At 28.8% G+C, this 14,525-nt stretch overlaps 1 protein-coding gene across 5 annotated transcripts in view; it reads left to right on the top strand.

Annotated features, from left to right (window-relative positions):
- Positions 1 to 14,525, top strand: part of LOC135953381 (capon-like protein) — a 501,555-nt gene that overhangs the window by 448,103 nt on the left and 38,927 nt on the right. For 2 of the 5 annotated variants that reach the window (XM_065503263.1, XM_065503261.1), the window contains exons 2-3: positions 11,379 to 13,630; positions 14,049 to 14,232. In XM_065503263.1, the coding sequence (XP_065359335.1) occupies positions 12,065 to 13,630; positions 14,049 to 14,232 (1,750 nt within the window). In that variant the 5' untranslated portion in view covers positions 11,379 to 12,064. Of the gene's footprint in view, positions 1 to 11,193; positions 13,631 to 14,048; positions 14,233 to 14,525 lie in introns of those variants that run through there. The other 3 variants (XM_065503265.1, XM_065503264.1, XM_065503262.1) reach the window with 2 other exon arrangements.

Genomic DNA, 14,525 nt, shown 5'->3' with positions numbered 1-14,525 from the left:
ATGATAAGCCTTAAGCCGAGAGCAACATAATATGATAAGTCCTTCATCATATGAATGGTTGTCACAAACATATATTTGTTTACTGTAACCATATATATGGTTGAAATAATCATGTGAATCGTAAATTAACCATATTATGGTTACCACAATCATGCAAATGGTTACTGTGACTATAATATAGTTAAAAAACTTGTAACAATATTGAAATGGTTACAGTACCATGCCCAACTATATTTTTTCTCTGCGTGTGGTTTTTGGAATAAACGATTACAATTGTCTCAAAGGATTTTATAAAACAATTCCTTTTAATCTTCTGAAGGTGCTTTGAATCTTTTGAATGTATATGAATAAAAATTAATCATTAATTTTTGAATTAATTAGCAAATTATTCATGCACTGAATTAGCAAATTTTGAATTAATTCTTTTCACACAAAAAAAAAATTCAAATGAATTTGATAAAAATTAATTGCAAATGAATTTGATTAATTGAATTTATCAAAGTGAATTGCAATTCGTTTCTAATTGAAATGAATTAGAAAAAAATTAGCAATTAATTTCCTACTCATTTGAATTGAATTGCTTGAAATTTTAATAGATTTTTTAAGTAAATCTACCGTTATCACTATCGTTTTGTTATTCAACTAATTTTTTATGTAAAAGACAGCATGCATTACTTTCGTTTTGTATATCACCTAGTATTGTCCAAAGACAAAAAATTTTTACATTTGAAATTCCCATGATATACTGGAATTGCGAGGTAGCGGCAGAATAGGAATTGAATTAGTAGGCATCGGCGAAAATCCTATGAAAACGGGAAAATTTTGTTTATTTGCTAAAGGAAACTTAAATTTTTATTTTTCATTCCCTACAGAACTGCTTTTGAATTTGATTAATTGCAATTAATTTTTTTTCATTCACTTGAATCGCAATTCATTGTTCTACTTAATTTGAATGAATTCAACTCAAAAGAATTGCAATTCATTTTACAGATTCATTTGAATAGAAAACGAATTGGAACTTCTTTTTACAAATTCATTTGAATTAGAAATTCATTTCTGCCTAATTCGTTTGAATTGATTCAAATTTCACTCAATTCTTTTTTGTTGTGAAAAGAATTAATTCAAAATTTTAGCTAAAAACAGAATGATTCATTTACAACTCTGTTCTTATCAGCATAACATAATGCTTTGAATTCTTTAATAAAAGAATATTAAACAGACTATGTATGATTGTCACCCATATCTTTGTCTTAGTTTTATGTTATTTGCATTACAAGTTATTCATATTGTTACGTTTTAACCTTTTCAAAACGTTGGTTTATTTCCTTTAAATAAACCGGATACTTTTCATTGCAAATAAAAGCCGTTTACTAGTTTAAAAATTGTAACAACTCTTTATTTATTTAAAATGTACAACAACAGCAGAATTAAATAGTCACTCAATGTTTTTTATACACGTTTATAAATTCGCAGAAATACAGACACAATTTATAATTTACACGAATTCACTTGAAAAATACAACACACTTTAAGACACTCAGTTGATGTTTATTCGAAAAGCGTCCCTGATAAACTCACTAACTACTGCAACCTCTGCCACTATTTATAACACTGCCATCTGCACTCTAGATTGTTCTTTAACTGTCAAAATTCCAATATTCAAGATCTTACTAATACATACGCCATCTGTGGTGTACTTTCTACAATGTTCTTTAACTGAATATTCGAATACGAATACAGCGTTGCCAACTTACGATCAAATCAACTGAAAGCTTTTATTTAATAATGCCCACAGATATGTTACAGTTTGCTATTACAGCACTGTTATTTGAAAGCATTATGCTACTTTTAAATCAGCCGTTAAAATCGTTATATTTGAATTCAAGTATAATTTCGTAACAATATGTATATGACTTACCCAGACTAATTTAGATATTGCTGCTAGGATATACTCCAACATATCCTAGGTGGAGAAAACGGAAACAAGACTAGGTAGCCGTTATTTGGAGGTATTAATTTAGGAAGATTAATATTGATACTATTTATACAGTCTGACCTCCGAATCGGTTTCTATTTAAAATCGAGAAAATCGGTCAACAAATGGCTGTGATATAAGAAAAAAACGAGGACAACCTCGATTTTTGACCTTTATCTGGATTACTAAGTCATTAATATAGACAATATGGATATATAATGATAGATATTTCAAAGACCTTTGCAACGACGTATATAAGACCATAGTGAGTTGGACCTACAATGGGTCAAATTGGGAAAAAATTTTTAACCCGAATTTTTTTTTCACCAAAAGTTTTTTTTTCGCTAAATATTAAAAACAAAAATTGAAAACACAAAAAAAAATTTAAAATTGAAAAAAAATCCCAAACAAATTTTTTTCCAAAAAATTAAAAAAACAACTTTGGAAAAAAAATAAATTTTATTCAACTAAAAATATTTTATTATTTTGAAGTATAATTTGGTGAAGGGTATATAAAATTTTGCACAGCCGAATAGAGCTCTCTTACTTGTTTTAATTACACTATAGTGATGGTATATAAGAATCGGAGCAGCTCTCTAACTTAATTTTACCAAAATTTGTTTCAAATTGTTTAATACATCTTCAACTTTGTGGAGCAATTGGACAAGTTCAAATAATTGATATAAATTTTCCTTAGCCTTAGTACAATTAATGTAGGATATGGCACATTCGGATTTGCTGACTTTAGCACTTGTGCTTTATATTTTAAAATGTTTATTTATTAAAGGTTTAAATAATAATAAAAAATGTACCTGCATTTGTTTAAAATAACAAACAAAGTGTTTGAAGAGGTTGTTGCTTTACATGTTTATAATAAATAATAATAATAATAATTTAAATAAAATAAAAGTAAGGCGATTTTGTGCTCTTAGTACAGAGTTTTTACTTATACAAGACACGTTGTTCATCTTATTTATTTATAGAACCAAAAGTTTATTAACATTAAATGTGTTATATACTAAAATAATTTATTTTAAAGCAAATACATTATCTTATTTTAATTTTAATTTTAATTTTACAAAAACAAGACCCTGACACTAATTATTTGTTTTTTGGTAAAAAGAAAAATAAATTTTAAAAAATTGTAATTTTACACTTCATTTTAATAAAAAAAATTCTGTCATTAGTTTAACATTCAAAATGGAAAATTTAAAAATAGCTAAATAATTCTCAAGCATTACACATGTTTCTGCTTGTTACTATCTACAATACAGAGAAAATACTCATAAGAAAAAAGCTCTTAGTCTTTAGTCTTTAATAATTAATAATTTTAAGTTTTTATTGTTGAAAACTGAAAATTACATTTAAACCAAAAAATCAAAATCAATTGAAAAATCCACAAAAATCAGCTCATAAAAACTCTTGAGGCAAAACTAATCTGCTTTAATTTTCTTAATGTATTTTTCTTATATTTTTTTCTTGCCCCAACATTTTTCAATATTTTTTGTTGGGGTTTTTGAAAAATAAATTTTTAGTAATAATTTGTTTATTTACTTGTACTGAAATTTCCGAAAATTTTGGCAAACGTTATTGTAGACTCTTTTTCTAATTTCAATATTTTGAAAACAAAAATTTTGTTTGTTTGTTTTTCTTGCAGTACGTTTTCTTATGTAAATGACGACGTTGAAACTTAAAATTACAAAATAAAATTTTAACGAAAAATAATAAAAATATTACTTGTGAAATATTGGAAAATATGTAAAGAATATACAGGCAGACATACTTACAATTACAATTATGAAATGAACATGAGGAAATATTTAATGGTCTGTACTAATCCAATAGGAGAATCTGAAAAAGATTTGCTAAATATTTAATTAAGTTTGGAGCAGACAACTTTTTAGAGCTCCTAGTTAATCACAAGGCTAGACTTAGGGGAAGTTGAATGAATCCCCGGTAGGATAATTAGTGGAGTGCTAGTCTAATAAATATTGAACTGGTTTAGCTATTTCATAAAAGTTATATCAAGACCCTGAAGAATTATTTCCGATCACAGATGTGCGGAACTATCTAAAGGGTCTGTTTATCCTTCAATTTAATTTCTTTAATCTAATTGGCTACAAACCTTACAAGTGTGATTTCAATTGTTCGAAACATTGTTTCAAATTTTTCTTTCATAAATCTGTTTATAGAAAATTTTTGTTTTTATTTTTCAAATACTATTTTTTATGTCTCATTATTTTCCTTTAACACTTGACTACACTTTATTTTCCATTTATTTCATTATTACTTATTTTTCGTTTCTTCATGCTTGCTTTATCCATTATAAAGATATTTGAAATATTTTCTGTTTTTCTGCTCTGTCTGGCTTGTCAGTAAAAATACATTTATTTTTCCTCAAATTATTTGCCCAAAATGCAAAATAATACAAAAAAAAAATATGTTTTTCTTTTTGGTAAAAATGTTTTTGCTTAAAAATATATTTATTTACTTGTACTGTGATTTTATCATCAATTTAATCATCATTTATTTTTATTTAACAAAAAAGAAATTTCAAATTTATATTTCTCATGAATAAATATGTATAAAATTATAATCTTCTTCAATTTTTTTATTTCAACAAGAAAAAGTGGAAAAAAAAATTTAATTAAAATATCATGATCATGCCTCAGTTGACATATTTATTGTTGAAAAATTATTTTTAATATACATCCATAGTTTTTGCTTAAATTCATTAAAAACTACTATTTTGTAGACAAATTTATGGAATTGTTGAAATAAAAAAGCACTTTAGAAAATGTATCAATGGTATTATTGTGAAACAATTTAAGTTGTATTTAAATGAAATAATTTTATAGAAATAATTGAAATTTATTTGTTGTAAAATAGGCTATAATTCAAATTTATTTATTTACTTACATTTATAAATGCATTAATTAACAATTGATGATTTAATAGCTATTGATATGATACATACAAGTGTGTGATAAAATTGAATGACAAATATCCTGTGCTAAATTATTATACAGTTTATTTTTAAATTGCAATACTAATAACTAAGGAACTTTAATCGATTATGCCTGACTATGTGATGTCCTTCATCAGCCAGAAGAATAATTACACGGTGTTACGATGGCAAAAAACTTGGAAAACGACCTAGCGTGGGTTATAGGTCTTGCTGAGTACATAAAAAATTGTGTCAAAAAATTTCAGAAACACCATCAAATTCAGAAGTTATTCTAAAAAAATCGTTTTCAGTGATGTTTGTCAACTTATCGACCTATAACTCAGTCAGTTTTTGTTCAAATTTAAATGATTACGCTTTAAAATAACATGTTTTGGTTAAGAATATCTAAAAGAAAAACTAAATTTTTCAACTTTTTTAATTTTATTCGCCTGTCATTGCTTATTTTGTTATGAAAGCTTATAACAATTTATAAAGAAAATTTAGTTCTTAATAAAACATAGTTTTAATTTTTCAAATCGATTGAAAATTGTAAAAGTTATTCAACTTTTTATTAATACCTTTTTGAGTATTTTCTAAAAATAAAAAAAAAACAAGTAAGAAAGTATGGTCGATCAAGCCCGACCATATAATACCATATACTAAGTAAAAGTGCAAAAACATTTTTCTTTTAAAATTTCAATAATTTATATTTTTGAGTGATTTTCGGAAGTGGGGTTATATGGGGGCTATGACCAATTATGGACCGATCACCATGAAATTAGGCCGTGTGATTTATGTCTATATGAAAGTTTACTATGTTGAATTTTGTGAGTATATCAACCTTTTTAAGCGATTTATGCACGTTAAAGTGATTTTCGGATGCGGGTCTATATGGGAGCTATGACTAACAAAATTTGGTGACATGAATTTTGTATATATACAACTTATTTAGAGCGCAATTTGTGGAGATACATTTAGTGTTTATAAACCGGTTAACCGAAAAACAGGTTTTTCTTCGAAATCTCGGTTTTTTGCGAACCGGTTAATTTAAAATGTTGATTTTCGGTTAACCGGTTTATCCGGTTTTTATCACTCGGTTAACAGGTTTTTAAAATTTAGGTTTAAAATTAAGAAACCTCATGGTTTTGTGCATTTTTTATATTCATTGTACAAACATTATTTGTCTGATTTGAAACCTAAACTGCTGATTTACAATATAAACCTATTTAGATTGATATTTTTAAGAATTACAATGATTATAAATAGTAGAGGACGATGAGTTTACTTAAAAACTTTTTCAGAATAAATTGCACATAATCAAACTATAAAAATTAAATTCCGCAGAATTCAAGAAGTTAAGCAAAATCTTAATAATGATTCAATATAAACTTAGTGATGATTTTACCAAACGTCAAGTTGAATTTGATGTACATACCTTCTTTCAATAAATTTGACTTCATTAGTGTGTTTTGTTCTTAAAATTTTATTTTATTATTCATTTCGTTAGCTTAGTGTACAAAGTCCTTTTCAGAAATAACAATGTTCCAAAATCCATAATTTGAAATATTTTGAAATCTGATAATGGAGTTTTATTAATTATTTGGTATGATTTATAATGACAAATAATCACATTTTCTGTTCCATATCAGAAAACTTTAATGAATAAACCAATAATTAAAACAAGTATATTATATATTTAGTAACATATTTATACTCAATTCCATTTAACTGAGATAATAATTTTGAAATTTTTACAAAATAAGATGAACTCAGCACTTTTGTATATTTATAGTTATTTAATATTAACCATTCCTGACTACTAAAAACTACAAATTTTAAAGCTGTATATACTTTATTGGACATTTTATGTTTTCTACATATATATGACGGTTAACCGGTTTAACCGGTTTTTTCGATGTCGGTTAACCGAAAAACCGATTTTCTAAAAAAGCCCAATTTTCGGTTAACCTTCGCTTTACCAATACCCACCCGGGTGACCACATCGTTTTTATTGGTTTAATATTTTTTTTAATTTTGTTTCGATTTAAATGAAATTTATACTCACTGAACAAATTTTAGAGTTCTATAGAATTTAATAGAAACATTTTAAAGTTTTTATAAGGTTTTTTCAATTTTTTAAAATTTCGTTCGTCGCATATATTTATAGAAGTGTAGTGTCACCCGGGTGGGTATTGGTAAACCATGTACATAAAAAACCTTTGGTAAAGCGAAGGTTAACCGACAAACCGGTTTTTTAAAAAGTCGGTTTTTTATAAACACTAGATACATTTATAAATTAAACATTTATGACCGATAAAGTCCAATTTCGGAAGGACATTTGTATGGGGGCTAGGTGAAATAATTTACCGATTTCAGCTAGTTTCAATAGGCTTGGTCCTTGAGCCGAAAAAATAATACGTACCAAATTTCATCGAAATATCTTCAAAATTGCGACCTGTACTCTGCGCACAAGGTTTACATGGACAGCCAACCAGCCGACCAGGCGAACGGACGGACATCGTTTAATCAACTCAGAAAATGATTCTAAGTCGATCGGTATACTTTAAGGTGGGTGTTAGACTAATATTTTTGGGCGTTACAAACATCTGCACAAACGCATTATAGCTTCCCCACTATGGTGGTGTAGGGTATAAAAATTAAAATAACTATTGTTGAATTTGTAAAATTACCAAAAAAAAAAAATAAAAAAAAAATTTTAAACTTTTTATAATAACTTAAACAATTTCTTGGAATATAGATTTTATGCATACATAAAATAAAATCGGTCTAAAAATGTCTGAGTTAGAGGTACTAAAGTACTACAACCTACTTTAAAACAGTGTTTTCAAAATAATTCAAACGGTTGTTGTATATCCTCACCTAGGCAAATTTTTCACGATTCTTTTTTGGAGAAACTTTCTCGGAAAACAATAGGCCTTGCTAAAATATAGACTGGTCGCCGCAGGGTTTGTTAAAGTACTTTATAAACATTTAATTCTATAGCAATATTTTGTGTTATTCAGGTGTTCGAGAGGCTATGCTTAATTATATACAGATACTTGCACAATAATCTAAATTCTTTTTATATGAAACTTAATTATGCCGAATTCTAAAGCTACACAGAGAAAACAGATTCGTAGTAACAACAGAATTTGAATGACTCGGTTGCACACATAGAATTTTTCAGTTCTATCAACAGAAAGTCAGTTGACAAAGAAGAATTTCGGTTGAAGCAACCAAACTTTTGTTACCCCTTCTAAAATGTTGTAGAAACTACTGTAAAATTCGGTTACTAAGGTAGAATCATTCGATTAGCAACAAATGTGGTTGCTATAACGAATCGTTTTTCTCTGTGTAATTATGAAATGATTCTAAATGAATTTTATAGAGTAATTTCCATTTTCCTTATTGGACAGTATAGTTGTATGAAATTTTATTCATTATGAACTCCCGATGAATTTTGTTATAATCACAATGAATTAGCTAACTTTTTAGTTTATAAAACGGGTAAAAAACTGTATTGTGATACTCTTACGGATCGTTTAAACTATTAAACTTAAAAATAAACTTTAAATCATATTCTTCACTTATCAAAAAATTAGGACTTATTTTTGGTAGTTTTTTCATAAGATATTTGGTGTTAAAGTTACTTAAAAATGTGGGATTTACAATAGATGGTGCATCTTTGGAACGCGGTTTTTGCTTTTTAACTTAACTAACTTATATGTCATTTTAAAGGGTACATATCTTTCATTAATACTCAATTAGTTATTGAACATTATAGATTGTGTAAACAACAAAGTTGTTTTTACTTCGAAAATATCGAATTTTATACCGCTGAGTCACACCTATTGCTCATAAAGCTTATCGTGAATGTGTTTCATCGGTTTCAACGTGCGAGAGATGGTTTGTGCGGTTCAGAAGTGGTGATTTTCACACAGATCAAAGATCGCCCAGGTCAGCCAAAAAAGTTTTAATATTAAGAATTGGAGGCATAACTCCATGAAGATTCTTGTCAACTCAAAATGCAAAATCATTGGAGGCTACATAATTAGCAATTTCAAAAACTTTACAAGCAGCATGATTCATCCAAAAGCAGGGGAATTTGTTACCATACAAATTGTAGCTGATAGACCTTGAAAGACGTTTTGTATGTCTTAAATGCTGCTTACTTCCTATGAAAAATGGGTTCATTACGATATCCCGAAGCGTATTAGGCCGGGCTTCACGGCCAACCAGCCTAATCGACACGAAATCGACATAATAGTGACCTAATGGTACTTTTTTCTCTTGTAATAAATTTTCTACAAATAAGTGCTGGTTTCACACACGAGTTGTTAAGTTTTCGCTAATTAATTTGTCACATGGATTTTGTCTACTTTTCAAAAATATGTTTAACTTTTGACAATTAAGAAATTTATAGAATATTTTATTGAAAAATATGACCAAAAAATTCTCGGTATCAAAAATTTTCAATTTGTTTTTTATTTGAAATATTTGGCGTAAGATTAGCTTTTCAAAAAGTATAAATCCCTAATACATCGTCTTAGAAATTTTTTAGATAACTTAAAATGAAAAGTACATTTTTTGCCAAAAACTAACGAAAAATAGACTTTTTTAATTCAAATGCATATGACTTTGTTGTTAGTCCAATAAAAGAAAAATTGAAAAAATCGAAACCCCCGCTGTTGTCAAAAAACTGAAGTAGGGTGGGTAAAAATTTTGAAAATTTAATTTTAAAATGCGAATACCTCCTAAGTTACAATAGATAATTGATAGTTTTCAATTACTAACACCCGTATTCAAAAACGAGTACTAAAGTTATCAAAGGCTCATAACCGGAATTTTGTGTAGAAAAGAATTTTGATAAAACATTTGGGGTATTTACATGGTCTGCTATTAGTCATATTGTCATAATGTCCTAATATATTATAATAGTTGTTGTGATTTTTTTTTTTTAAAGTTTTATTTTATGACAAAGCTATAAACATAGTTCAAATAGTCTTATTAGTTTAGAACTTTTTGTTTGAAATACAACAAAAATTTGTTTAAACTATCATAATATATTATGACAGTGTGAATTCCCCAATTATCAACTAATTACAGGGGTTATGCCCGTAATTTCAACAAATTTACTTAAAAGGTAACTTGACATTAATTTCAAATCAATATCTACGGGTAAAAATTACCAAGTATTTTTACTCCATAAGTAAGTAAACACTGATAAGCCTATTTATTGAAATTATGGGCATTAGTATCAATACGTTTGCACATCTCAATACGTTTGCTTTTCGATCATTTTTACAAGTTTCCCTTAAATTAAAATGCTGTGTACATCTGAATAGTCGTTTACGTTTGATTCCTGGTGGCTGTCAATGCCAATCACTGGCATAAATAATCAAATCATTCGAATGATAATAAATTCAGTTGCCACAATGAATCAGTTTTCTCTATTTTGTTCAGAATGTCATTTACTACGTTTATACGCACGGCTTATTCGCAAATAAAAATGTTGAATTTAGAAACATTTGCCGCATAAACAGTGAATTAATTTTTTATTTGCGAATAGCTAACTCACGAAAACAATTCCTAATTAACGACACTATTTGCAAATAAGATTTAAAGCATTGCCATATGTTTTAACATTTTTAGTTTATTAAGACTTTTTTTTAATATTTCATTGTGTTTTGGCATTAATTGGATTGCGAGACAAATATGAATTTTAGATTCTATCATTTTTGCATTTAAAAAATAAAAAATTGATCATATTTTGTTCAAAATCATTACTACCAATTTATTAAAGTTTACCATCCGGCATCACATAAAAACATAAATTTTCCGACTTATAAACAGTGAGTTAGTTAATTGCAAATAATTTTTATTTGCGAATAGGCTAGTATAAACGTAGTAATTGATACTAAACGATCTACCATTAAAATTATTAATGCATTTTTAACAAGACACAATTTTCTAATAAAAAAGTATACCGTTTGTTAAATTAATTATATTTTAAATTATGTTAAACTATAAAAAAATAAAGGAACATTGAATATATTTTCATAATATTTCTTTATGATAATTGGTAACATGAAACTTAAAAAATACATTAAACAGTCAATAATTTATAACCAAAAAAATCAATAAAAAAATCTTTACAAGGACAAGTTTGAAAATTATTAAACATATTTTATTAATAAAAACTAAAAATATTGAACATAAAAACCCCATCAAATGTTTGAAAGAACAGCCACAAAATATTAGTTAAAAATATAAAAAAAAACAAAAATCAAACAAAATTGTTTCCAATTAAAATCAATGAGTAAAATGTATGTTAGCAGGTCAATTTAGCGCCGACCTCCATTAAAATCCAACTAATAACAAGTGGTGCATGTATTTTAAGAATGAATTTGAAAAAAAAAATAAAAAACTAAATCATAAATTTTAATTTTCAAACAGCTGGAGTGTTTAGACAAAAAAAGTTATAAAATAAACGAAAAGCTTAAACGACTTTTTAACAAAAAACAAAAACTACATACAAAATAAACTTTCTCACCGATTTAAAAATAGTGAAAAAGAAAATTTAGAACAAAAGTGTGTGTTGTTTTATAAATTGTCTTAAAAAATAAACATTTTTTGTTATTTTGAACGTTGGCTGTTCAGAATTAAGGGAAATTAATTGCAAATATTAAAGGCGTTGACAACTGAAGTGAATACAAATACGCATGTGTTGCCTTAAGAAGTGACTGACCTTAAACAAGGATGTGTAACTAAATTGTGATAAATGAGCATCGAATTATCGATACATGATTAATGCCGCAAAATTATTATTATTATTTGTTTATAAACATTAAAACCGCCAACAATAATGACCTTGTTTATACAGTTCAATAGAACAAACAAATATTTAAAATAACCACAAAAACAATAAAAATAAAATAAAAAAAAAGTCAAACTATTATTAACCAGGTGGCAGTATTTAAATTTCGTCTCATTAAGATTTCAAGTGTGAAAAATATTTGACAAATATTCATGGATGATGTGTCTGCATACGGTTGTGTACAATTAGTGTCAGCTAAAAGACCTTAAACTTCAAATGAACTTTTTCGGCTTCTTGTTTGAAAATTATTGAAACAATCAGTGACATGATGAAGCATGAAACCATCACAAAACCCCTGCCCATTTCCCCTGTCAAAGATAATCCCAAAAGGGGTTTATGGAAGACGAGAGGCATATCGGAGACCAACACTCCCAGAAGCCCCATAACAAAAGCTTTTGATTTTCTACCCTGGTCACGCAGTAAAAAATCAGCCAGTGAGAAACCAACAAAAACAAAAAATGACTCATCTACAGCTGCTGCTACCAGCAACACAAACATCATCACCGCCGCCACCACTAATGTAACTGGCAGTAATGCTAATCCGCCAGAAGATAAAAATGACGCCTTGGCCTCTTTAAACTATCAGCGCAATATCTTTCGTAATGGTGGCGGCATAATACGAGATATGTTAACTGATAAAATCAGCAGAGACGAAAGAACCCATAAAAAATCCAACATACGTAGAGCGCGCCAAGTGACGGGACGCAATAAAAGTCTAGATATCAATGAACTCATCAATTGTGTAGAGCGGGAATTTGCCACCACCTCAGGCGATGGCAGACATAATGGCGATGGCAAAAGTCATCGTTTTCTTGACGACACCTTTATCGAGAATATCATGAGAGCAAAAGAGGCCTATCACCGTAATTTGCAGCAAGAAGAGTATGAAGAGGAAGAGGACGACTACTACAACAATAATCATGCCCATCACCACCAGCCAGTTGTCGAGTGTAACGATACGGAAGATGAATATTTCTATCATCAACAACAGGAACTGGCCCAGCTGTGCAAGCACACTGATCCCTCCAAATGTGGCAACGGCATTATTCATGCCAATGGCACGACCAGTGGCTGTGCCTCACCCAAACACATACTCTTCAATGATGAGAACACCGTGTATCTCATTAAGAAAGAATTACCCGTCAATAAGACCCTTAAAAACTGTGATAAAGAACGTAAACACTCGGAGAGTGTTTTAAAAGCCCGCCTTAAATTCAAAAAACTTTCAGCCGACAATTCCTCGAATCATGATACAAAATCCATGGTTCTAAACAACAATCGCGTTATAGCGAACAACAACAGACACCACCCACCCCCAGTGAATGCTAAACGCAGCATACTGCAAAGACAAAACACCACACCCGAACAATATACTGCTCTAACTGCCCCCCGCTGTAGTCCAGATGTATGTCGCAAGAGATCGCCATCGGCTGGACGCTATCAAACACCTTCGCGTTACTCGCCCAGCTACCAGAGACGTAAATCCCTTACCGAGGGAGTGGTGTACGATCATAATCCGTCTCCCTTGTATGATAATGGCAACTCGAGTACGAGCAGTATGGGCAGTGGAGCCAGTACTAGTGGTGGTATTTTAAATGATCGTCCTAAAACCGATAAGCCGCGCAAGAAATTATCGTTTCGTGAACCGGTAGTGGCGGGTAAACGATCGTCCCGTCGTCAAAGTGCCGAAGTTGTGAGTGTGACCACGAATGGTTTGAATGTCCAGAAAAGTAATAATAGTGTTAATAATTCCAACTGTGATAATGTAGTAGGTAGCAGGCGTTCAACACCGACAAATGATTCCATGCCAACTGAAGAGGATTTAAAGCAGGTGAGACAGGGGATAAATTAAATCGTGTTTAAATTGTTACCTGTACCTATAATTAAAAAAAATAGACGATCGTATTACTTGAATATTGTCAACAAGAACTTAAAATATTAACAGTTATAGTCAATTGCTTTATTTTATTTTAATAATTCCGCTAACAAAGTAGCAGATATTTCTATAACTATCTCTACTGGAAGTATTGCCACAATATTTACTCTTTGCTTAATACTTTTATATCGGTGGCCACATATTTATTTATTTATTTTTTTCAATAAGAGTTGAAAATTAAAAAAAATTTCATTAACACTGACGTTGTTTGTCATCTTTATTTTGAGAGGAAAAAAAATAATCAGTTATGATATGAGAAAAAAATAACAAAAACTTAAATAAACTTTTTCTATTTTTCTATTTTATTTTCCAGTCTCAGGCAATGCGTATTGTGCGCACAGTAGGTCAGGCTTTTGAAGTATGTCACAAATTTAATATACATAAAAATTCCCTGGACAACAATGATGAACGTTCCGATATCTCATCATCAGAATTATTGGATGTTGAAACCAGATCGGATCAACAATTAAGTGACGATGATGGACACAACAAAAAAGGTGAGTGAATCATAGAAATAAATTAATTTTATTATAAGCAAAACACAAATAAATAAAAAAGAAACGCATGATAAAATTGTGGTAAATTTAATTTCTCACCAAACAAAAAAAATTAAAGAAATAAACAAAAATATGTTTTAATTGTTTATGATGCGTTTGGGGAAGATCGATAAATATCGGTCAATGTCTGCTTATTTTTAAATTATACAAAAATAGATATTTTTCTGTTAATAAATTGTAATACAAAATATGCAACTTTCAGCCAAATACTGCGCCTTATTTTAAATTATATG

This window comes from Calliphora vicina, chromosome 3 (genome assembly GCF_958450345.1).
Source record: "Calliphora vicina chromosome 3, idCalVici1.1, whole genome shotgun sequence".
NCBI classification, from domain to species: domain Eukaryota; kingdom Metazoa; phylum Arthropoda; class Insecta; order Diptera; family Calliphoridae; genus Calliphora; species Calliphora vicina.
This window is presented reverse-complemented; position numbering and strand designations above follow the sequence as displayed.